Source organism: Lemur catta, chromosome 2 (genome assembly GCF_020740605.2).
Source record: "Lemur catta isolate mLemCat1 chromosome 2, mLemCat1.pri, whole genome shotgun sequence".
Lineage (NCBI taxonomy): Eukaryota > Metazoa > Chordata > Mammalia > Primates > Lemuridae > Lemur > Lemur catta.
The window spans coordinates 2,709,032-2,734,600 of record NC_059129.1 but is presented as its reverse complement, the minus strand read 5'-3'; the positions used below and the strand labels follow the sequence as shown (position 1 = coordinate 2,734,600).

The 25,569-nt window shown below is 51.8% G+C and overlaps 2 protein-coding genes across 5 annotated transcripts in view; one reads left to right on the top strand and one right to left on the bottom strand.

The window, feature by feature from the left end:
- The window catches only part of DNASE1 (deoxyribonuclease 1), a 25,176-nt gene extending 22,609 nt beyond the window's left edge, over positions 1–2,567 (bottom strand). For 2 of the 4 annotated variants that reach the window (XM_045542440.1, XM_045542442.1), the window contains exons 1-2: positions 2,438–2,563; positions 1,913–2,051 (exon numbers count right to left, since the gene is read on the bottom strand). The gene's annotated coding sequence lies outside the window, so the exon portion shown is untranslated. Of the gene's footprint in view, positions 1–1,912 lie in introns of all 4 variants that reach the window. The other 2 variants (XM_045542445.1, XM_045542441.1) reach the window with 2 other exon arrangements.
- On the top strand, positions 814–25,569 carry SLX4 (SLX4 structure-specific endonuclease subunit). The gene is made up of 17 exons (XM_045542118.1): positions 814–821; positions 2,424–2,968; positions 3,060–3,146; positions 4,943–5,446; positions 6,879–7,103; positions 9,316–9,505; positions 10,346–10,558; positions 11,732–11,934; positions 12,039–12,355; positions 13,031–13,271; positions 13,729–13,817; positions 14,794–14,940; positions 15,984–16,150; positions 17,507–19,764; positions 22,911–23,013; positions 23,623–24,039; positions 24,397–25,569. Exons 1-17 carry the CDS (start codon positions 814–816, stop codon positions 24,746–24,748), a joined length of 6,066 nt encoding a protein of 2,021 aa, XP_045398074.1. The 3' UTR covers positions 24,749–25,569.

Below are 25,569 nucleotides of genomic sequence, written 5' to 3'. Positions count from 1 at the left end.
TTAAAAAATTCCACGGGTGATTCAGTTGAGAATCTCTTAAGGTAACTCTCTTCTCTAAACCATACTTTAACTCATTTTATGTAAATAAATAACATAGCCAGATTTTGGGTTGAGGGAGGGAGACAGAAAGGGCTTTCTTCACTGGGCTTCCAAGAAACTTAACTCCTAAATAGGATTCAGGCACTACATTTTCAATCTTACTGGAGAAAAATAATCTCTACCTTTACAACTGTCCTTCACATCACCCCAGCCATGTCCATGAGTACTAGTCATTTAAAAAAAATTTTCCATTATCTTATGATTGTTTTTTTTTTTGAAGACAGTCTTGCTCTGTTGCCCAGGCTAGAGTGCTGTGGCGTCAGCCTAGCTCACAGCAACTTCAAACTCCTGGGCTTAAGCAATCCTACTGCCTCAGCCTCCCAAGCAGCGGGGACGACAGGCATGCGCCACCATGCCCAGTTAATTTTTTCTATATATTTTCAGTTGTCCAGCTAATTTCTTTCTATTTTTAACAGAGACGGAGTCTCGCTCTTGCTCAGGCTGGTCTTGAACTCCTGAGCTCAAACAATCCACCCGCCTCAACCTCCCAGAGTGCTAGGATTACAGGCGTGAGCCACGGTGCCCGTCCTCTTATGATATTTTGACATCTTAAAAATCTTGCTGGCAGGTGGAGACTATCTCTCCCGGAACTAGCTAATTCCTAAAGATAGTAAACAACTTCCTTGGGAGCATGCCTCCCATAGTAAGCCTACCACCGCCTTTATCTAACTCTCACACACCAAGCCAATTATTTCTCGAGTCCTAAATCATCCCATGGACAGGTACCAGGCAACTAGATAACACGCAAAGCCAAAGCCAACTGGAATTATTTAAATTATCCAATTCTAAAATGTTTACTCTATCCTGACTTGCTATTCCTGTGGAAACCCCATAAAGGCTCTGGCCTAGCTTTCTCCTTGTTTCTACTTCTTCTTCCTCATGAAAAGCTAATGCTTCCCCTGTGGCTCTGCATGTTGTGGCATGCCGTCTTCTCTTGGGAAATGCAAGTAATAAATTCTTGCAATGGCACTGGCCTCTCCATGTTGTCACCCAGTCACCTCTATAAATTAAAATCCCAAAGGATTTTAGACACCACCCCCAACCCATTCATGCCCTCTGAGTTGCCTACCAATCTTATCTACTTAACTAATCCAACTGGAAACCATGTTACAAACTAATAGGTTTCCAAAGCCAGAGAGCAAGTAACACCTAACTCCTTTATACAGAAAAAACCACCTGAAAGTCCTATTAGCATTTGAAACTCAATATTCAGAACTAAATGAAGTTTTACCCAGTAATTCCACTCCTAGAGCACAAAAACTTGTATACAAATGTTCATAGCAGCATTATTTATAATAGTCAAAAAGCAGAAACAACTATGTGTCCATCACTTGATAAACAGGAAAACAATGTGGTATATCCATGCATGAGAATATTATTCAGCCATGAAAAGGAATGAAGTACTGATTCATGCTACAACATAGATGAACCTTAAAATCATGCTTCGAAAAAGCCAGACTGAAAAGGCCACATATTGTTTGCTTCCATGTACATAAAATATACAGACTAGGCAAACCCATAGAAACAGAAAGCAGATTAGTGACAGCCAGGGGATGGGGTGTAGGGGAATGGGGCACAGCAGTTTCTATTTGGGGTTATAAAATGTTCTGGAACTGATACTGATGATGGCTGCATAATCTTGTAAATGTATTAAAACCCGCTGAATTGTACACTTTAAAGTGTGAATTTTTGATATGTGAATTACACCTTTAAATAAACACATTATCTTCTCTGCAAACCTGTTCCTTCACACTCCTGTGACCATTATTTCGGTGACTGGGATCACACTCCCCCAGAGGCTCAGGCCACGAACCTGCGAGTCACGACACACACGCAGGTCGTGAGCACCATCAACGCGGAAGGGGTCTCCATTCTCGCTCGCGTTTCTCGCCCAGACTGGTGGCCTCCAGGCTTGCTCCCCCAATCCCCTTTCACACTGCAACTGGAACGGCCTTTGAAAACAAAATCTTAATTGGTTCCCGAAGACCCCAGGTTGAAGTTCAAACCCTTAATGCGACTTAGAAAGTCCCCCAAACTTCAGCCCGTGGCGAAGCTCTCCAGGCTCAGCCTCCCCTCGGGCCCGGCCAGCCCTGTCCCGCCAGGCGCAGCGCTCGGGGCTCAATCCCCTCTTCACGGCGCTACCGCTCCCCGCTCCGGGAAGGAAGCTCGGGGCCTGCCAGGCTGGCTGTGGGGTCTCTCCTCACTCCGTTAACTCTCGTCTGCTCCACACGCAGGTGCGCTCCGAGGGGGCCGCCATTGTATCAGCAAACATTTCCTGAGTAACTGTCACGGAACCAGACTTTCTCTTAAAACTGCTGCGACAGCGCCGCAAACTCACCCAACTCTTCCTCGACAAGTAACAGGCTTTACTCCGGCGCGGGCTACCGCCACGCAGCCCATCAGGCGCAGGCGCAGCTTCAGCCCCGTCCGGCTCCGCCCCGCCTGGCGCGGTCCGCGCCCCGGGCCGCGGAGGAAGACGGGAAGCGAGACCCTCCCTCCCCGCCCCGGGCCGCTCTGCGCCGGCGCACACGTAGTGCTCCGCGGGGGAGGCGCTGGGTGGCGCATGCGCAGGCGCGTGGCTCTCCGTTGAGAAGTTGCCGCGGCGGCGCCGGAGGTAGGAGGAGTCGGGCTTTGGGGCTGGGAGTCTGCACCCGGGAGGAGGCGATCTCGTCGCCTCGGGCCGTTTTCGCCTTCCGGGGGGAGAAGAGCCTTTCTCGCTCGCCTCTCTCGCTGGCCCTCTGGCCTCGGCAGGTCCGCAGCCGCGGCGGAGAGGCAGGACCCGCGCTTGGGTGGAGAGGGGCCGGTGCCCGCCTGGAGGGAGGACGGGGGTGGGGGGCGCGGGTCCGGATACCCTCGGTGGTCACAGCCGGTGCAGCGATCGGGATTCTCCGTCTGGCCTTGGAGCCCTCAGGGTCCTAGCAGCCCTTTCCCAGGGGGATCCCTCAGCCCCCTTTCCGTAGGTCGCCAGGCGGGGGGAAGCGGGAGGGTCCGACCCGCCCCGATCCGTTCATTCATCCGCGTCTGCTGTGAGCCGGGCGCCGAGGCAGGTGGGAGGCTGAGGAGCCACAAGTCCCCTACGCTCTGGAAGCTTGCGGCCTTGTGGGATCCGTTATGTCCTTCGGCACATATTGATTGTGAACCCGTAGGAGATGGAACTGTTTTAAGACTCATATCAACAGAGATGTGGAGACTCAACACAGTTGTGCAGGGAGGAGTTTGTGCTAACGGCTCACCACATCCAACAGAGTACAATTCAGTTTGCTTAGTCTGACATTCCAGGCCCTTGGGAACTACTCTCTGTCTCTCCCTGCAGCCTTCTCTCCTACCACGTTCTCTTCACTACGATTACATCCAACTTTTTGCAGTTCATGAATTCAACAAATAGTTGTCCAACACTTACTACAAGTCAGGCACCAGATAAGCCGAAGAGAATACAAAGTGAAGTAGTTGAGTCTGTGCCCTCCTAAAGTGTTGAGCTTAGTAGGGGACAGATAATAAGTCGATGAATAAAAATATAAGAGCAGATACTCTGGAATCACACTACCTGGGTTTGATCCCTGCCCTGCCACTTCAAAAGCAGTGTGAACTTGAGCCAGTTCCTCATTCTGCTTCTGCCTGCTTCCATGCTGTAAAGAGAGGATGGCAGTAGATTCTACCATAAAGGATTGTTGTACAGATTAAATGAGTTGAAAATTTGAAAAGCAATTAGAACAGTGCCTAGCACACAGCAAGCATTCAGTAAATATTATCTGTTACATATGGTTATAACCTGTGACAAATGCTATTGTGAAAACAGTGGGTGATGATAGAGATTAATGGAGTGGGGGAGGGTCCACTTACAGGATTAGGGGAAGCTTTTCTAAGGAAGTGACACGGAAGATGAGAATGAGCCAGCCATACAAGTAGATTCTAGGTAGGGGTATCTACCTAATTTTCGAAAACAAAATGATTAATCAGATTACTTGGACAGCAGAGATTACATTATTGTATTTGAAATGAAGAACTTTGTGCCATTAGGTCATTCAGCTTTGATTTTTGAACATCACTAGCAGTGTGCCAAAGTATAATCATTTCCAGAAGGCCCAACCTTTGCTTATAGGCAGTATTCCAGTCATCCAAGTTTAGAGAACTCTTCTTGGGCTGAGAAGACAGAGAAAAGTGGCCTTTTCTCCCCTCAGTGTTCAGGGGCATATAATTTTCTCTGTTTTTCTTTCTGTCTCTCATGTTGCAGTGTTTGCTGATAGAGCCTCCAACAGATGGGAGTCTTAGGCCAGTTAGGAGATAGTTTTTCTAGATTCAGGAATCATCCTGTTGCTGTGGTGACTGCCCTTCATTGGGTTTGTTCCCCAAATTTCAGTAAAAACAACACTCCCAAGATGCACATGCTTTGACAGGTTTCTAGATCTCTCTCGTCTGTTATGTAGTGATGTCCTATAGGATGATTAGACTGTGTTAACCAGGCTGTACTGAGTATTTGACAGTATAGTTACTCTGAAGACTTCTCCCTTACTCACATGCCCTTGTACCTCCTGGAAGAAATGGCATAAAATGACAATGTCTGTCTGTTTACACTTAGATGCTTTTGGTTTTCCACAGATATGAAATTAAATGAACCAATGTGCTTTATCTCCATGGAGCTCTTGGAGAATCATCTGAACACCAAGTTCATAGATTTTCTATTTTAGAGGCATCTGTTGGACAGCTAAACATTCTCTCAATTGTGAACTTTAACAGAGGAAAGCTCTAAACATGTTATTTAACCACAGGCCCAGCTTGAACAAAGATACTTAAATCGTTATGGAGAGGAAAACAATGGTGCAGACTCTCCAAGTATCTAAGTGAGAAGCAGAGAGGAACCATAATGAGGTTGTGAGTGGGAATGAGGTTTGGCTAGGCTTACGCTTGGGTTCACGTTCTCACCTGTGTGCGTGGCCCAAGATTGACTGTCACTCCTCTGAAGACCAGCCTGAAAGCCTTAAACCTGGTCAGATGATGGATGAGTCCGATGAGGATTTTAAAGAACTCTGCTCCAGCTTTTTCCAAAGGGTGAAAAAAAATGGAACCAAGGAGGTGTCAGGAGAAAGGAAGGCACAAAAAGCCTCAAACGGCACTGAGATAAGAGGCAAATTGAAAAGGACCAAACAAGCTGCTACCAAGAGCAAAAGCCTCCAAGGCCCTGCGGAGAAGAAACCTCGGTCTGGCAGCCAGGCCCCTAGGACTAAAAAGCAAGGGACAACCAAGCTGCAAGCAAGTGAAACGGCTGTCACTATGAATGGGGAGGGAGGTGTGCTTGCTCCTGCTCCAAATCAGCCTGTGCTCTGGGAAAGAGCGCAGACCACTCAGACAGGTAACCAGGCAAAAACCACCTCCAGAACTTTCCAGAGGAAACCAGAGGTGATTTGTACTATTTTAAACCAAGAGTTGAAAAACTTTGTGAAAAAGGCCAGATAGTAAATATTTTGGCTTTGTGGCCCATGTGTTCTCTGTCGAAACTATTCAACTGCTGTTGTAGTGAAAAAGCAGCAGTAGATAATATGTAAATGAGTGGGCGTGGTTGTGTGCCAGTAAAATTTTATTTACAAAAACAGGCAGCCAGCCCATGACCATAATTTGCTGACTCCTATTTTAAACAATAGTCATAAAGAATATAACTCCTGTGTGAGTTTTTCACATGATTATGTTTGGAGTTCTCTGCTCTTTCAGAATTTCCTATGAATGTTTACGTTGTGTGGTTGACATGAGTTACACGAACATGAAAATAATGCTGCTTCTCTCATTTTCTTGAATTCATTTCAAAGTGGGTAAATTGTAATAGGCCACCCATCTGGTTAGGCTGCTAGGAGGGTGCTGTATGGCTTTAAGTCCCAGGAGAATCTTCAGGTCCTTCCTTTCCTCTAAAGACCTTTTATTCTTTTCTCTCCCCTCCCCCCCTTTTTTTTTGTTTGTTTAAAGCAGCTTTCTTGCCCTGCTGCCCTTGGCATATTGAGCCATGTGCTTAGCATACCTTCTTCATGCAGAACTGGAAACCAGCCTTGCATATATAATATACCACAAACTCTTTGGGCTCCTGAGTTCTGTTTCTAAATTCTCCTCACCGTCACTTCCTGATATTAATTAACTTTTTTTCTAGTGTGGCCAGCATCACCTCTCAGTAAAGTGGTGGTGAAGTCTTAGCTCACAGAGACTGTTGTAAGGTTTCAAGAGTGTTGCCTGACCAACACTATTGGCCTCTCCTGTTCCCTTTGCAGGTCTCATGAAAACTATTCATGATTCCCCAGAAAACCGTACCCATATGCATGCCTGTGAAATTGACACACAACTTCAGGGGGGTCTCATGGATCTCCACTGAAGGCCATCTGTGGATCCTGATCTAGAAACACGTAAACCTTTGTTATTAATATGTCTTTAATAACAGCTTTATTGGGATTCACATTCCATACAGTTTACCCTTTTAAAGTGTACAGTTAAGTGGTTTTTAATATATTCACCGTTGTGCAACTATCACTACCTCCTACCTTTAGAACATTTTCATCATCCCACAAATAAACCCCAAGCTCAATTAGCAGTCACTCCCCACTCCTGTCATTGATACTTATGTCTGCATTGCCATAAAAAAGGAAGTTACCAACAAGCAGTCAGTCCTGTTCACATTTGTGAGTCAAACCTAAACTAGTTGATAAAGGACCCCTTTGAAACGTGGGTCTAACCTCTATCTGGTAGAAAAGTCTTTTATTTTTCCAGCTACAACAGATGCTTGTGAGTATTTTCCTCTTTGCCAGAGAGTGCTTCCAAGAGCAACTCCCAGCCACCTCCTTCCTGTTTGACGACAGCGGTGCCAAGTCCCTCCAAACCCCGCACAGCAGAGCTGGTCCTGCAGCGAATGCAGCAGTTCAAGAGAGCAGGCCCTGAGCGTTTGAAACATGCTTCGGAAGAGTGCTCCCTTGAATTGGCATCGGAAGAAAATGTCCCAGAGGGCCCACAGGAGGAGACGGTGTCAGGGAACGGTATGATGGGTGTGTTTCTGTCTTCCAGACAGAGATGGGTTACACTCTGACCAAGGGAGCTAGGGAGAAACCAGCGTCTGGTGGGTTTCTGCTGCGGTCCTGGTGTTTGACCTTTGCTAGCACCTTGGATCTTGCCAGAGAATAAAAGGTCCCCTGGGTCATTTCCACCTAGCTTCTTTGACAAGGTAACTCTTCTATTTTATTTTTGACTTTTTATTATGAAATTTTTTCTTTACAGAAAAGTTTTAAAAAATTATAACAAATGCCCTATACCCTCATCCTAGATTTAATAATTGGTAACATTTGGCCCTATATTTTTATATCTCTATAAATATGCATATTTTCCTTTTTATTGTTTGAAAGTAAGTCGTAGACGACTTGTGCCTCACCGCTAGATTCTGCAGCATAACCACGATACTGTTATCACACCTAATTCCATAATATTGCCTGGGATCCAGTTCATATTTAAATTTCCCCAATTGTTACAAGGATATCTTTTGTAACGGGTTTTTTTCCTGAACAAGGACTCAATATTGCTAATATATTTATTGTATATTGCTATAGCTCAGCAGTCTCAATTCTAGAATAGTCCCCATCTTCTTTTGTTTTCCATGACACTGACTTTCTGGGTGTTATTTTTGTTTGTTTGTTTGTTTGTTTGTTTTTATTGAGGCAGGGCTTTCTTGCCCAGGCTGGAGTGCAGTGGCATCATCATAGCTCATTGCAGCCTCTAATTACTGGGCTCAATGATCCTCCTGCATCAGCCTCCCTAGTAGCCAAGACTAGAGGTGCGCCACCATGCCTGGCTAATATTTTTATTTTTTGTGGAGACAAAGTCTTGCTGTGTTGCTCAGATTGGTCTTGAACTCCTGGCTCAAGCAGTCCTCCCACCTCAGCCTCCCGAAGGGCTAGGATTATAGGTGTGAGCCACTGCACCCAGCCGACACTGACTCTTTGAAGACTCTAGGCTGTCCTACAAGATTTCCCACTTTCTGGATTTGTTTGATTATTTCTTCATGGCATCATTTAGCCCCTTCCTCTATGCCTGGGATTGCCGGTCTGATTGGCTCCAGGTTAGAGTCTGGCAACGGTGCGTCACAGGTGCTGTGTATTTCATATTGCACCACCCTAAAAGGAACCTCAGGACATCCTATTCTTTATCCCCTAGATAATATGGATCCTCATTTCTGGTGAAAATATATGAAAGGAGAAGAAATCGTATTGACAGACCTATAGTTAATAAGGATGTAGGCTCTTGGTGTTGCATTTGCACATTTTACTGTAAGCGCGGAGGATGCTCAGGCCGCCCCAAAGGTTCACACGTGCAGCAATTTGACATCCTGCTGAGGCATCGGCGTGCAACGCACATGGGAGGTGCAGAGGTATCGCCCAGCCGGTGCGTGAGCCTAGCACCTGCCCTACATTTGACTCGTGTCTCTTCACATCACACCTAACAAATGCTCAGGAAGAGATAAATCATTTCTTCGTTAAAAAACAAAACAGGGCACCAAAATGAAGGTGTGTTGCTTTCTGGCTTTGGTGGCAGGTGAGGTCGGCTGTAGTAATAGTCACAAACTTGGGTGTTTATGACGTTCTCAGGGCGTATCTTCTGTGAGTGCCCAGGGTCTGCTCCAGCAATATCAGAGGGGCCACCTTGGAAGCCATCTCAAGACCAGAATCAGTCCCTCCATGGGTCTCACGCTGAGTAACAGACGCTGCCTTTTAATCATCAAAGGCATTTCATTCTGCCCCGGTTCTATGACAGGCTGTAAAAGGTCAGCAGTAGGGAAAGGTTAAGCTTCGATGAGAAAACCCAGATCTGTTGGAATAGGAACCTACAGTGCCTGAGGTAGGCAACTTTGGCAGAAATGGGGAAAACGAAAGGCAAGTTCTTCAGGCTTTGATATGCAGAGAGTGGTCCTGGACTAGCAGTGTCGCCGAGCCTGGGGGCTGTTGGAAATGCAGTGTCCAGCCCCCACCTGGACCCCCCGCACCCAGACCTGCATTTTGACAAGCTTCCCAGTGATCCAAGCGCACATTAAAGCATGGGCAGTGCTGTTCCAGGAGCCCCGTTTAGTGCCCATGTCACCAGGCAGCACAGTGCTGGTCTCTGGTCTCTTAGTGCTCTGCCTGGTGCCCACGTGTGACTCAGTTCTGAGGGTGAGCTTGCCTTTGGGGTTCATTCTCATGGCTCTTCCGTGCTTCTCTGCAGGGTACGGGTCTGGGCTCCCTGCCACAGAGAGCGATGCTGCCATGGCCTTGGCCCTGCAGCAGGAGTTTGCACGGGGAGGAGCGTCCGCGCACGACAATAGCCTGGAGGAAAAGGGGTTGTTCTTCTGCCAGATCTGTCAAAAGGACCTCTCAGCCATGAACGTGGCACGGAGGGAGCAGCATGTGAACAGGTGGGACCAGCTTCGACCGTGGCCCTTCCCGTGCGCGCCACAGAATCCCCGAGACTCCTCACTGTGATGACAGCACCTCAGTTTTCTTGTCAACCTACCCTTTTTTTAAAGTAACTTTATTGAGCTATAATTCACATACCACACATTTCACCCCTTTAAAGTGTATAATGCAATGGCTTTTGGTGTATTCACAGGGTTGTGCAGCCATCACCCCCAAAAGAAACCCCGTACTCACTAGCAGTTGCTTCCAGTTGTCCCCTCCCTCCTCCGGCCACCGCTAACCAACCTTCTGTCTGTGTGGCTTTGCCTATCCTGCACGCTTCGTACAAGCGGAATCACGCAATACTTGTCCTTTTGTGTCTGATTTCTTTCACTTACCAGTGTTTCCGAGGTTCATCCCCGTCGTGTATCAGTGCTTCATCCTTTTTATGGCTGAGTCACATCTTGTTGTGTGGACAGAGCACAGTGTGTTTGTCCTTTCATCCATGGGTGGGCAGGGGATTGTTTCCGCCTGTTGGGTCTCCTGAATGGTGCTGCTGTGCACGTGTGTTGTGTGTATCTGTTTGAGTCCCTGTTTTCGGTTCTTTGGGTATGTACTCAGCAGTGGGATTTCTGGGTCCTAAAGTAACTGTTTAACCAATCCTTGCTCTCTCTAGCTAACTTTGCCAGCAGATATGTAGTGTCTGGAGGCTGACTGCCGGGCGCTGTACAGGCTGCGTGGAGGGGTTGGCTTTGGGGAACATGCTTTGGCCACAGCACGTCCGTGTTGACGTGGATCCACACTTGCTACAACCCCACTGCGGCGAACGTGGTTCTCCTGTATTTACTGTTTTCCTCCAGGTGCTTGGATGAGGCTGAGAAGGCACTGAGACCGTCCATGCCTCAGATCCCTGAATGCCCGATTTGTGGCAAACCATTTCTCACCTTAAAGAGCAGAATCAGTCACCTGAAACAGTGTGCAGTGAAGATGGAGGTCGGCCCCCGCCTCCTGCTGCAGGCCGTGCGGCTGCAGACAGCTCGACCCGAAGCGGGCGGCAGCCCACCAGCATCCAGGTGGGTCCAATGAAAAGGAAGAAAACAAGCCAAATAATGACGTTTAAGAAAACAAAACCCTTTTTATAGTGTTGGAGGACAGTGGAGGCCTCTTTGATTCATCTGAGGTTGAGATGGGGCACAGTCTAGAAGGGCCTGAAGAGGGACAAATTCTCCATCCTTGCAGGCTTTGGAACGGCCCATTCAGGTGTGTCTGGTTTCCTCAAGGTCCTTCTGAGATGTTTCTAGTCCCACAGTCCTGCAGTCGGTCCCCTCCGGTGATGCTGAGGATTTGGTGTTCACTTCGCCGCATCCGTGTCTTTGTTGTAAGGCAGAGTTTCCACCTCAGTGTAGCCCAGTTTTACACAGTTAATGTAAGATTATTCAGCACAGTTCAAAGAGTTGCTGAGACAATCCTTAAGTGTTACAATAGGAGGCCTTGCTGACAGCTAGGAAATGAGTCCTTGGCCTGCAAACCACAGCCACTCACGTGGCAGAGGGTCAGGCCAGTTCCACACTGTCCCGGCCACTGAGGATGCCAGAGTTGACCCCAACTTCATAGGGAGCAAAGGCAGCTTGGGCCCTAGACTTTTCTAGGTTTGGGACTTCTTCCTTTGACAGCTGTCAGGAGCAAAGAAAGGCCAAGGGCGATGGCTCTGCTTGTTCTGGCCACTGCCGGGCACACGGGCTGTGGGCAGCTGAGCTGGGCTAGGGCCGAGACCACGGACGGCAGAGATGGGTTCCCTTAGCTGGCGAGCCCGTGTGTGTTTAACACATCCACATGAGCATCGTAGGGTTGAAAGCCTTGAGTAAGGTCTTAGAATGAACATTACCCAGGCCGTTGCTTGCCTCTTGGCAGGACTGCACTGAAACAGCCTGCTCAGATAAAATATGTCTGCCTTTAAAATATCTCCAAGTAGTGAAAGAAGAAGATGTGTGTGGGTCCTTCTAGAAGGTTGTCAGAGTAGAAAGCTACAGGAGCTAGACTCTCTCATGGGGTCTTTGAGCCTCCCGTGCCCTAAGGCCAAGCCTGGCATTTGGAACTCAGGTCGTCAGAGCAGAGGTGCTGGTCCAAGCGCCCACTCGCTGCTGCCCCCCTCGCGTGCTGCCCCGGAGCCCCCTTCGGTTCGGGACCAGCGTCAGAAGTGTAGGCACCTCCAGTCCCACTGCCTTTTCCCTTTGGCCGCCTTTCAGCTTCAGCAGTCACGTTGAGGGTGTGAAACGGAAAGGAGCCACCAAGAAGAAGGAGCCACAGAAGAGGCGGAAGGTTGACCAGGCGCCGTCCGAGGACCTGCTGGTGGCCATGGCTCTGTCCCGATCTGAGATGGAGCAGTGTCCGGCTGTGCCAGCGCTCGGGCTGGAAAGTGCTTTCTCCAAGAGGATACAGCCAGGAGCAGGTACCTGTGGCCAGGAGCAGTGGCCCTGGGAAGAGACCACTAGTGGGTCCCAGGACGAGTGGCCAGATTCCACTGCTGACCGTGTCACTTCTGTTTCTCTCTAGAGAAGAAAAGTCGCAAGAAGAAAACCCCAGTTTCGCCCCCGAGGTTGTTGGTGCAGGACTCCGAGACCACAGGCAGGCAGATACAGGAGCGAGTGGCCCTGCTGCTTTCCGAGGAAGCAGAATTGTCCAGCACGCCACCGCTGCCTGCCAGCAAGGTTTTAAACGAAGAGTTGGAAAAGGCCACCTGGCGTCTGCCACCACCTGAGGGGAAGCGGAACTTTCTGTGGGAGGGCAGCGCCCTGACTGGAGGCTGGGCTGTGGAGTCCTTCTACACGGCCGGCCTGGTCCCGCCCCTTGTGCCCCTGCTGCCGGCCTCGGTGAGCCCTACCCCTCCGGACCCGTGTGGACAGGCTGTGGGGAGGGGTGGGCAGTTCCAGAATGGCGACATCCAAGGGAAGGGGAGGAAACCGAGGGCGTCTGCGTAGCTTGTTTCCATGTGCAGCAACTAGATGCCTTTCCTGGGAAGCGCAGGGAGGGAGACCCTTTGCTTCGCACGCCTTAATGTGTTCCTGGAGCTTATTTATTGATTGATTTATCTTTGCATTCATGCTGGTTTACCTGGAGTTTATTTAAAACACAGAGCCCAGGGTGGCTGGGATAACGTCTGAGGGGGGCCCAGGAACATGCATTATAAATACAAGCTCCAGACAGTCTTGTGGCAGGTGGCCCTGGAGTTGGTACTCCCCTGACTGAGGCCATTCAGGGGATGTTAGGAGAGTGGCAGGCCCCGGGGGACCGCCTCTGGCCCTCTGATAAATCTCTCTGCAGACTTGGAAGCCACAGGGCTGTCCTTGGCCATGACAGAGAAGCCTATTGACACGCAGTGATACAGGAAAGCTTTCTGGGGCTGCTTCAGGCCGTGGCTGGTGCTCTTGGGGGCCCTCTGTGCTCCACGGCCCCCATCCCGCTCTGCGGTCTTAGGTCCAGCTGTGCACACCATGGTGGCCCAGGGCAGCAGCCACACGGTCACTCTGCTTACTGACTTCTTTCAGGGCCTCACGCAGGAGCCTGTGGCGCCACTGGTGCCACCTGAGCAGTCAGAGCCGGGCGTGGCAGGACCACCTGCTCTCCACAGCACCCCCTCTGTGGGCCGCAGCCCTGGGGACCCATCACCGTCGGCCAGCCAGAGGGAGCACCAGGCCCTGCAGGACCTGGTGGACCTGGCAAGGGAGGGGCTGAGCGCCAGCCCGTGGCCTGGCAGTGGGGGCCTGGCTGGCTCAGGAGGGGCCGCAGGTGAGACACTGGGTGGGAGGCTGGGGCCAGCCCTGTCCTCCTGGGCCTCCCCTCCCTGTGACCAAGGCTGGGGTGGACCAGACCTTGTGGCTCTGTGACGGCAGCTCATCCCAGGACGAGGGGAGGGTGCGCAGTCTCTGGGTGCTCTCACTTTTTCCTCAAAGGCAAATGTAATACAGGCCTGTCACAGTCTTCCTTAAACTTTAACCAAGGACAGAGCCGTCTGCCCACAGCAAGTGATCCTTTGGGCTACTTTTGTCTATTTTATTATTCTTTTACCTCCCTGTTTGGGGAGGTGATAAAAACAGTTCGTGGGGGGTTTGTTTTAAAAGATGTCCTCAGGTAACAAGTGCCACCATACCTCTGGGTCCAGCTCAGCCTGCGGATAATGCTGTCTGCTTGGCAGCTGACGTTCCTGGAAGGTGACATTCTTTTAACTTGCGGGTTCTTATCTCAGGGTTGGACTTGGTACCCAGTGACCTTCCACTGACCGGGTTTGTCCTGCCACCCGAGGAGAAGCACCTGGAGAGGGGCGGCCCCGCTTCGGTAAGGACCGGGCTCCTCCTGCCACGTGCTGAGCTGTCGGGCTCTGCCCCTCGCTCTGTGGCCCTGGCCGCTCTTGCTTGTTGTAAGGCTTGTCATGTGCGGGGTGAGGTCGGCTCACCTCTGGCCTCCAGGCCTTGCCCTGAATTTGCTGGTCTCTCGAGATGCATCTCTGCTTCCCAGAGAGCTGACACACGCTGACAGCCTGTGAGCAGAGTCAGAGAGCGTGCGCAGGAGCCTGTCTCCCTCTGGAGCCCTGCCCTGGTGGCTTCTGTCCTTTCTGTCTTTGAACTCTGTGGATCATCCCAGTAGTCGAACCCTCAGAGCCTGCTTTGTCCTGGGAGTCTGGAGGGACCACCGTCTCTCGGTTGGGTCCTGGGCTGGTTCCAGAGCACAGCTGACCAAGCGGGGGCCTGGCCTCCAGCCTGCAGGCCAGTGTTCTGCGTTGGGATGGACTGGAGTGGGGGCTGGGTTCTCCTTAGAGTGGAACTCGTGCCGTTAAGATATCAGCATCAACCGAACACGGCACAAAGGGGCCAGCCTGGTGACGTCATCGCACATAGGCAAAGAGAGTAGACCCGGGGCTCACCTCTTGGCCAGGTCCCTGAGCTGCTTGGACTCAGGGCCCTCGTGCGTCACAGCGGGCTGGTACATTTCCTCCCTGGGCTGCTGTGAGCGCCGAGTGCCTGACCCCCACGGTGCCTGGAGCTTTCTCCTGCCTGTCCTCCCGCTCCACTTGCTGCCTGTTTCAGGTCAGGGAGTACGTTGCAATAGAGAATCTGAGAAAGAGGCTAGTGTTTCGCTGTTCTGTATCACTGGGTGCCTGAAGGTAACTCAAAGGTGGAACCAAGCACAGGAAGCATCCTGGAAGGAGAGCAAGGGTCCCAGCCCACCCTGGCACCGCCTCAGCTGGGGGCACGTCCCACAGCTCAGAGAAGCGCCAGAGATGGCAATGACGGCTCTTCCTCGTCTGTTTCAGCTCTCCCTCGGGCTGCTGGTTGCTGACTTTGGTGCCATGGTCAACAACCCACACCTGAGCGACGTCCAGTTCCAGACAGACAGCGGGGAGGTGCTTCACGCCCACAAGTTTGTGCTCTATGCCCGATGTCCGCTTCTCAGTCAGTATGTGAGTAGGCGGTGGCCATCGCGCACCCTCCCGGGCCCTCCCCTCCGTCCTTGGACCAGGCCTCCCCTGTCTCTCCCTCTGCCTCCTCCCCCTCCCCGTCTCCCTCACTTCCTGTCCCCACGTTCTCCCCACCTCCCTCCCCACTCTCCCCACTGCTGCCACCATAGGGAGAAGATAGAGAAGGTACCTGGAGAAGTGACAAAGGCTCAGAGGGAGGTCAGGCGGGCTGTGAGGGACTGTGAGTGGAGGGCCTCAGAATTGGGAAACACCAGATTTTCCTTCTTTTGAATGAAAATGCTTTGTTTCCCAGGCTTATTTCCACTTTCCTCTGTTTGTATAATTATGGTCTCCGGCCGATCTCTTTAAGGTTGAGTTCTGACAAATGTTTTCAGAAACTTCTCTGACACATTCTGATGTGCATTTGACTTGAATGTCAGGAATCCAGCAAACTGCTGCCAGTCTCTCTGTCAGAAAGTTCTGGACTCCTTGATATGTCTATGAAGAGGAAACTAACTGGGTTCTTTTTTTTTTTGAGACAGTGTTGCTGTCACCCAGGCTAGAATGCCACTGTGACAGTCAGCCCTAGGTCACAGCAACCTCAAACTCCTGGGGTCACACGATCCTCCTGCCTCTCAGCCTCCCGAGTAGTTGGGACTCTAGGCATGCACCACCATGCCCAGCTAATTTTTTCTATTTTTAGTAGAGACGGGGTTCACTCTTGCTCAGGCTGGTCTCGAACTCCTGAGCTCAAACGATCCTCCCACTTTGGCCTCCCAGAGTGCTAGGATTACAGGCGTGAGCCACTGCGCCCGGCCTTAACTGGGTTCTTGAACTTCCATTCCTGATACGATTTGACAACAGAGGAGTGTTAGGCCTGCCTGCAGAATTACTGAACAGAAAAATGCATCGACACCAGCTAATGCTTTTCCTGGGGCAGGGGCTGTTTACGAAACTAGAGACTCCGAGCACACTGAGATGGTCTTCTTTACTCCAGGTTACGCCTGTGCGATCCATAAACCTTCTGTATTGCATTTCGCTCTCAGGTGAACAACGAAGGCTTCTCTGCTGTAGAAGAGGGGGTTCTGACTCAGCGCGTCCTGTTGAGTGACGTGAGCACAGAGGCCATCCTTGCGTTCCTGCACTATCTCTACACTGCGGACACCGGCCTTCCTCCCCGCCTGGCCCCTGAGCTGAGCTCCGTGGCCCTCAGGTCTGGATTGTTCTTTCTCTGTCCTCCAAAACCTTCGAAACTGACTGGTGAGGATCGTCAAATTGACAGCTCAAGGGAGGGTTGTGTGCAGAAGGGTCAGGGCTGAGGCCATCAGAACTTCAAGTCCTGTTTATACCTTTTATCTTGTTTCTTATGTTTTTTATTTTTTTGAGACAGAATCTCACTCTGTCACCCTGGCTAGAGTGCAGTGGTGTCATCACAGCTCACTACAACCTTGAACTTCTGGGCTCAAGCGGTTCTCGTGGCTCAGCCTCCCAAGAAGCTGGGACTATAGGGATGTGCCACCATGTCTGGATAATTTTTTCCATTTTTTGTAGAGATGGGGTCTTACTCTTGCTCAGGCTGGTCTTGAACTCCTGGCATCAAGTGATCCTGCCACCTTGGCCTCTCAGAGTGCTAGGATTACAGGCGTGAGCCACCGTTCCCAGCCTTATTTATACCTTTTAATCCCAAGTTCATGACCAGCAATGACCTTGAACAGAGCTTGTTAGGGTCTGAAAAGTCCTAAAAGTCTTGAAAGTAAGGCCAGAATGGACACTTGCAGAGCACCAAGTGCTGGATGGGGAGGATGCTACTGAGTCCCACGGCTTGTAGCACCCTGGGCGTGATAAAAGAGAGTGACTCTTGGCCTTGGCACCACCCCCAGCACTGCTGCTCCTAGCTTGTTCTGCCACTAGAGCTGGACTACGGCAGTCCTTTCCTGAATCCCAGAAAATGGAAGTAGAGAAAATGCTGAGTCTGTATCCCATGACTGTGCAGCTCCCGGCTTATCCACACCAGTCTCTCAGCAGAGACAGCTGGTGTATTGCACCTCCCGACGAGGCTGCACGACCTCTGGGGTAAACCCTGTTCAGCCAAGGCTATGGCATCCGTCAGGTGCTTTCTTGGGAAAGGAATGGCTCAGTCTCTGGGGTTCGAAATGTACTGATTAGACCACTGAGCCTTGGCACAGGGGCCAGCTGGTGTGCCCATCGGCCCGGGCTGACCTGCTGACAGGTCCAGGCTGCAGTGGTTTGTCTGGCAACATGTCTCGAGGGCCTCTCGAGGGGTGTGGACTCTCCAGTTTTGCAGCCCTGCCAGTTCGTTTTATCTCAAGCTCAGCCTGGTGCACAGTAGTTAGTGAACTCCATGTGAAAGTGTTGTAAGTCTCTGGTTTCTAGAACCAAGTGGCCTGGGGTGTTCCTGGGCAGAAGCGTGGGCACTGCCTACGAAGCAGAGCTGGGAAAGGCCAGGGGTAGTCGTGGTTGTTCCTCCTTGTGAAGACTTGGTCCCGGTGTCCCCCAGCGCCCTGCCTTTGTGCAGCGTGGCCATGACACTTGGCGTTTCCTGTTGCAGGTTTGGCATGAGTGAGCTGGCTCACCTGTGCGAACAAGTGCCCCTCGTGACGGACTCAGAGGGCGAACAGTGGGAGGAGAAGGAAGATAAGAATTGTGAAAGCAGAGCGGAGAATTTCCAAGAACTCTTGAGGTCAGTGTGGGTAGATGAAGAGGAGGAAGGAGACACTTTGTTGAAATCCAAAGGCCACAAAGAAGACAGAGAAAAGGTGAATGAAGCAGAAATGGAAGAAATTTATGAATTTGCAGCTACTCAGCGAAAGCTGCTCCTGGGGACAAGAATACCAGACACTGACGAGGACGCTGACCACCATGACAGTCCAGTCTCCGCGCATATCCTAGCGAGCGTCCAGGTCAATCAACAGTTGGAAAAAGCAGAGAACATGGAGTCCTCTGAGCCAGGAAGAGAGGAGGCCCCAACCAGCTGGGAAAACGTGCGACCACTCCAGAGGCAGCCTTCAGACAGGGAGAGGGGCGCAGGGACCCATGAGCAAGAGGCACCCAGGGAGGCCCGGGGTCATTCTGGCTCCTCCAGCCCTCTGGGGGGCTGTCCCCTTCCGCAGACGGAGGATGCCCACGATTACGAGCAGCTCTTTTCGTCAACTCCAGGAGAATTCTCTGAGCTGTCCCAGATAACAAGTGATCCTGAGGAACAGGGTGGCGCTGTCAAGGAGAGGGGCAGGGAGATCCCTGCTCCCCAGCAGGTGCCCCCAGCGCACCCATGCTGCTTCCTGTCCCAGCCGCCTCGGGGCGGGAGTTCCAGCCAGTCCCATCTTCACCCTCATCACACAAGCGGGTCGTCCCGATTGGAGCCCCAGTCGCACAGTGATGTCTCCCATGTGGCCTCCCCAAAATCACCGTCTCCAGCTGTGCTATCAAAGCAGAAAAGGGACAGTAGTGTTGTTACATTATTTAAAGAGCCAGGCCACCAGAAAGGCAAAGAATGTACTTCCATGCTGGAACGCAAAAATAAGGGGGTCCTGATTTCCTCAGAAAAATCCCTGTCCATTGACCTAACCCAAACGAAACCTGGCCATTGGAGTCCCAGATCTCAGAATTCTGCATCCAGCATGAAAAAAGAAGACGACATTATCCTTTTGTTGGATTCAGATGAAGAGCTCGAGCTAGAACAAACCAAAATAAAGTCAGTTTCCAGTGATCCCCAAGAAGAAAGGAAAGTTCTAGACATCAGCCCCAAGTCCTCTGAGCTGTTTTCTGTCATTGACGTTGATACAGATCAGGAACATTCCCAAAGCCCACCAGGAAGAGAAGCCGAGCTGTGGCAGAAGGAAGGGGAGGGGTGGCCAGAGAAGCGGGGTGCCGTGGGCAGCAGAGGGACCCCCTGGCTGTTCTGTGACCGAGAGAGCAGTCCCGATGAAGATGGCACCACGGACTCCTCGTGGCTGGTGCCTGCCACCCCACTGGCCAGCAGGAGCCGTGACTGTTCATCCCAGACCCAGATCACCAGCCTCAGGGCCAGGGCGTCGGTGGGTGAGGTGACTCCGCACACGCCTGCCGCCTCGTTGCAAAGCGGGGAAGGGAAGGAAGCTGCACCGGAGCTGTCAGTAATCGTGCCCCAGACACTGTCGTCGTGCCGGGCCCCCGGCACTCCAGGAACTTCTTGCAGCAGAAGGCAGGTCCACAGAAGCCCCTCCCGTGCCCAGCCCCGGCACCACAAGCTCTCCTCTCCGCTGGCCCCTCGGCCCACCTCAGGAGGCCGTGTCCATCTCACCGGGCAGTTCCCGAGTCGCTCACCGCCGGGGCCGAGCCTGCAGAAGCCGGCCACCGCGAGCGAAGTGGTGGAGGTTAAGGATAGTGAAGATGAGCAGGAGGTGGCCTCCCACCAGGCACACAGCAGCCCCCCGCTGGACAGCGACCCCCCAGTTCCTGTTGACAACTGCTACTGGCAGGTGGAGCCCCTCTCACCGATTCCAATCGACCACTTGAACCTCGAGCGGACTGGCCCCCTGAGCACCAGCAGTCCCAGCAGCAGGGCGAGGGAGGCCCTGGACAGCGGTGATAGCCACTCCCCGGGGCTCCTGGGTATCACCCCCATCCGAGGAAACCGTGCTGCCCAAAGAAAACCTCCGGAGAGATCCTCATGGGCTGGCTCCCCGGGCAGCAGCAGGCTGAGCTTCTTGAATTCAGCTCTGTGGGACGATTGGGATGGGGAAGAGCAGAGGTCTCCAGAGGCTCTTCCTGTGTCTGAGCCGCTAAGCCCTGGTCCAGTTCAGAGGCCCGAAGAGTCAGAGACACCCAGTGAGTAGCCAGGAGGGCTGGGGACGGGGAGGGCTATTGTCCCTTTTTTTTTTTTTTTTTTTTTTAAGAGACAGGTCTCACTGTGTTACCCAGGCTAGACTCAAACTCCTGGCTTAAGCAATCCTCCCACCTCAGCCTCCCAAGTAGCTGGGACTACAGGGGCAGGCTACCACGACAGCTTTGTCTTTTATGTATCTTACACTAAGGGGACTTAGCGAGCTGCGATGGTAATCAGGGGCCGGCGCTGCTGAAGGGCCTGCTAACCGCAGCAAGCCCCTCCCGTTGCCTCCAGACCCCTCCACCGCGGAGGGAGAGTCAGCTGCTTATCACACATGTGCTTCGTAGCCAGTAAGTCAGCATTTCCCAAACTTGCCCGGGTCCCAGCACTGGTTAGACATCTACATCTCTGGACCCTGCTGCAGAACACTGAGCCAGCACCTTCAGAGGTCACAGCTCTGTCCAGCAAGCATCTCCGAGTGCCTTAAGATTTGGCAAGTTTCTTTCCTCAATAAGTTAACCGTAGAATGGCCATAGGACCCAATAATTCCACTCTTACATGTATATCCAAAACAACTGAAAATGGGCTCAGAGACTTGTTTGCACATGTTCATGGCAGACATATTCACAGTAGCAAAAGGTACACGCAACCCACGTGCCCACCAATGATGAATGGGCAAACTGTGGGCTGTCCGTACAATGGAGCACTATGCAGCCGTAAAAGGGAATGAAGCAGTGACACCCGCTACAATGTGGGTGAACCTTGGAAACATGCTGAGTGACAAAAGCCCTTCACAGAAGACCATGCATTGTATTATTTTGTTGACATGAAATGTCTAGAATAGACAGATCCACCGAGACAGAATGCAGACTCGGTGCAGTTGCCTGGGGTTGGAGGGAGGAGGGATGAGGAGTGACTCATTAATTGGGTACAGGTGTCCTTCTGGGGGTGCTGAAAATGTTTTGGAACTAGATAGAGGTGCTGGTTGCCCAACATCGTGAATGACTTAAAGCTGCTGAATTGTTTACTTTGCAATTCTTTATGTGAATTTCACCTCAGTTTAAAAAAAAATAAAAACAGGTAGGGCAGGTGTGGGGGGCTATGATCCCCATCCTTCCCAGTACCCCAGGTTGGGGGAAGCACCCCCAGCTCACTTCAGTCACCGGGGGAGAGTCCAAGCCCCAGGTGTCGGCCCTCTTGATGCTGCTGCTCCCTGGCTGGGCACTTCCAGGGGGGCCAAGGAGGGGCCGGGCTCCCTGAGCGGTGAGCTGTAGGTGGGTGTCTGCCTGTGGCCTGGTGGATCCTTTCCTCCTGAAATCCCAAAGGAATGATGCCACTGACGGTCCCTCAGCCTTCAGGGGCTTCAAAACACATGGCCCTGCCCACCCCAGAGCTTCAGCTTCAGGAGGGTGACGGAGAGTTTGCAGCTAACCAGCACCCAGGTGGTGCTGGGGGACTGCAGCAGGCTTTAGACCTGTGCACTTCAGTCTGAATCGGAGCTGGGCTTCAAGACAGATGATGCAATGATGGGAAGCATTTTTCAGACGATAGAGCCTGTTTCCATCAGAGTCTCCAAGGGCTCCATGATCAGAAAAAGGATAAGAACCAAAGTCTTTGTGTTCCTAATTTGCCCCGTTCCCCATTTGTCTTTTATTTTTCTTTGAGATGGGGTCTTGCTATGTTGCCCAGGCTGGTGTCAAACCTCTGGCTCAAGCCATCCTCATGCTTTAGCCTCCTGAGTAGCTGGAATTACAGTAAAATACTTAACTTTTAAAGTAACAGCCTTATTGAGATATAATTCATATATCATAAAATTCACCCTTTTAAAATGTATATAGTTGAATGATTTCTAGTTAGTATACTTCACTAAATATACTTTAGTATATTCACTTACATACATTTTAGCATATTCACTAAATATGGTATGTTTAGTATATTCACTAAAATATATTTAGTGAATATACTGAACCACCATGAAATTTCAGTTCAGCAACTTTTACTTATGCAACCATCACCACTGTCTAATTCCAGAACGTTTTTGTCATCTCAGAAATAAATCCCATGCCCATCAACAGTCCCCCTGGTCCCCTTTCCCCAGCCCCGGGCAGCCAGTCCTATACGTTCTGTCTCTATGGATTTGCCTTTTCTGGACACTTCCTATGAATAGAACCGGACAATACATGGTGTTTTGTGTCTGGCATCTTTCACTTGGCATGAGGTTTTCAAGATTTATACATATTGTAGCATGTATCAGTATTTTGTTCCTTTTTATGTCTGAATAATATCCATTGTATGATATTCTACAGTTTGTTTATCTGTTCACCCGCCAGTAGACATTTGGGTTGTTTTCACTTTTGGTTGCTGTTAATGCTGCTGCTTATGAACATTCATGTACAGGTTTTTGTGTGGATGCAAGTTTTCATTTTTCTTAGGAGTATACTTAGGAGTGGAATTGCTGGGTTCTTTCGCATTTGGAGGAACTACCGACTGTCCTCCCCGTTGCTGCACTGTTTTACGTCCCTGCAGCAGCGAGTGAGACGCACCTCTCCCCGCCCCCACTGACGATGCCTGCTGCTCCGCGTCACGGATTACAGCCACGCTGGCGAGTGCGAAGCGATGTCTCATTGTGGTTTTCATTTGCATTTCCCTCGCAGCTAATGATGTTGAGCATCTCTTCATGTGCTTATTGGCCATTTATATATCTTCTTTGGATAAATGTCTGTTCATGTTTTTTTAATTGGATTATTTGTCCTTTTATTGTTGAATTACAAAAAAATACTGATGTCTACGCCTGCTTGAAGGATATCAGTGTCGTCCATTGTCTCACATTGTCATCGTGTAATAAGACATTTTAAGTTTATGCACATAAGCTCTAGTCCTGTGCCGGGCTGTTGGGTTGAACAGCCCCAGGAGCCCTGTTCACTCAGCATCAGGGTCAGACAAGCGTGGTCCTCAGTGTGTGCTGTGGGCTGCTTTCCTACGGGAAGACAGGACTGCAAACGGTGACAGGGGTGGTCATCTCTTGCTTTCATGGAGCAACATGGTTGGGTTGTCTTCAAGTGCAGTATTCATGGTGACACTACCAGGATGAGCTGTGGTAAATCCACATCTCTCGTGCTAAAACTTGTGCTGCTTTTGTTTTACTCAGAAGGTGCTAATCAGAAGAAGAACCTGCCCCCAAAAGTGCCCATAACTCCAATGCCAAGGTATTCCATCATGGAGACCCCGGTGCTGAAGAAAGAACTGGACAGGTGGGTGTCGTTCTTGCTCATCGTGCTCTTTTCCCTCCTGCACGTAACCAGGCTCAGCAGGCCTGGGAGTGGCGGGACCCACCACATCGTCCCTTCAGGTCTGGGGGGGCAGCTGGCTTGGGAGGAAGGTTTTGCTCTGCACAGAGCCTGTGTGACTGCCCAGGCCTCTCCGCACACTGTCCCCTGGGGAAGCTGACAAATGAGACTCCTTCAGGTGACCCTCTGGGTAACAGGTCTCCGTGTCCCACGTTGGTGGGAATGGGGCCCTAGCTAGAACAGTCAGAGTGGGGAGACCTGACGTAAAAGAACATTAAAACTATCACATCCATGAATGCTGATTTTCACCTTGGACACCCAGGAAAGTCACTGCTGCCACCATCACTCAGAACAGGACAGTCACGTCTCTTTTGGAATGTTCTCTAGAGTAAGCTTAGTTGGCGCGCAGGACACTAACCTCTGATGCTCCTAAAAGCCAGGCATCTAAGGTTTCAGCCCCACAAAGCCGTCCGCTGGGTGTGCGGTGATGACTCCGCCGGCACGTGGAAACAGCACACAGCACGGGGACAGGCCTCGTGGTTGAGACCTGACGTTCACCTTTTTCCTGTTCAGGTTTGGAGTCCGCCCTCTGCCCAAACGCCAGATGGTTCTGAAACTGAAGGAGATATTCCAGTACACTCACCAGACCCTGGAGTCCGACTCTGAGGATGAGATCCCATCCTCACAGGTGCCACGAGAGGCGCCTCCCAGCCAGACCCACAGCTCCAAGACCCACAAGCCTTCAAGGACAGGAGGCCGTGCCCAGCAGGAAGCCACTGTGGGCCCCGTGCCCCAAAGGTCCAAGGGACCTGCTAAGACCAAGGGCCCACAGCAGCGAAAGCAGCAGCCCAGTGGGAGCATCCCACCCCTGAGCACGTCACCAGCCAAGGAGGCTCCTCCAGGCCCTGGTGGTGACACCCAGCTCCCAGCCTCCCAGGAATCTGTGGCCACCTCTGTGGACAGCAGTGACAGCTCCTTCAGCTCACAAAGGTAACCAGACAGAAGCAAGTCGGAGAGCTGGCACAAGCAAGGCCTGATGGCCGATGTTCAGAAACTCCCGCTGCCTTCTGGGTTTGAACCGTAGGAAACCCAGGTGGGTTTAAAGGGCTGCTCCCCTGACCCTGAGCGGACCACACGCCTGGTCTTTTCTGGCTGGGGGCGGGAACCTGCTGGAGTAGCCTGCAGGGGACTGTCAGGCCATCCTGCTGCCCTGGGGGTCATCTGTGCCCCCTGCCAGGCTCCATAGGGGCCCTAGAAAAACACCTTCCTTCAAAGAGGCTCCTGGTCCCTGGGGGTGGGGCGGGAGAGAAAGGGTGTTGCAAAATGTCGTTGTCTGGCTCTTTTCAGTTCTTCCTCCTGTGAGTTTGGAGCAGCCTTCGAGTCTGCAGGTGAAGACGAGAGCGAGGAGGGGGTCAGCGCGTCGCAGGCGGCCGTCCAGGCAGCAGACGCGGAGGAGGCGGTGAGACGCTACATCCGCTCGCAGCCGGCCCTGTACCGGAAGGTGCTGCTGTACCAGCCCTTCGAGCTGGGGGAGCTGCAGGCGGAGCTGAAGCAGAACGGCATCCGCGTGGCCACGGGCAAGCTGCTGGACTTCCTGGACGCGCACTGCATCACCTTCACCACCGCCGCAGCCCGCAAGGAGAAGCTCCAGGGGAAGAGGCGGCATCCCGTGGGCAGGAAGAAAGGGCAGCGGACTTGACAGGGCCGTCCCCACCCCACCCGGCTCTCAGCAGCCCGTGGGGTCTGTACCCTGCATCAGCCCCCACAGGCGACCTGCAGGGAGGACCCGGGACACCGGTGTAGGTCGGGCCTCCACAGGCACTTCTGGGCCTCGGGATCCCGTCAGCTCCGCATCTGTGACAGTGACGACACACTGACCTAGATCTCCCTCTTCTGGGCTCCACTCTCTGGAATGGTATTGGGAGAGTGTCACCTGCTGGATTTCGGGCCACCAGCCCTGTCCCTCTCTCAGTGCCCACAGCATGTCTCCCTTTAACCTAGTAGGGCCCTATGTGTTCTGGGGAGTAGTGGGCTGCCGCCAGGCCAGGGCAAGACCTGATTGTGCCACATCTGCACGACTGCCCCATGGGTCTGTGTCCTGAGGTGGACGTCAGGGCCAGCCTGCCTGGTGGCCTGGGCCTGTCTTCCTTCTCAGCACTCAGACCAGTCCCAGCGACCACCAGCAGACCAGGTGTCCACAGGATCCCTGTACTGTCACGCCCCAGGGGCAGTTCTCCTGGCCCAGTTGTGTGTCCTGAGACACTTGTCATTGTCACCAGCAGTTTCTAAACTGGGCCGTGCACAAGGGCCCAGCACAACTCTGGAGCCCCCAAAACAAGCGTGCTCTTTGTTGGTGCTCGTGTGTGTTAACGCTGCCTCCAGCCTCAGGAGTAATGTGGGCTGCAGGTGAAGGTCGGAGAGAAGGACAGTTGGGTCTCCCTGTGAATGTCCCTGTCTGTTCTAAATGTGGTGCAGTCAGTTTTATATGATGTGCAATAAAAACGAAAAGGCTTTATCAAA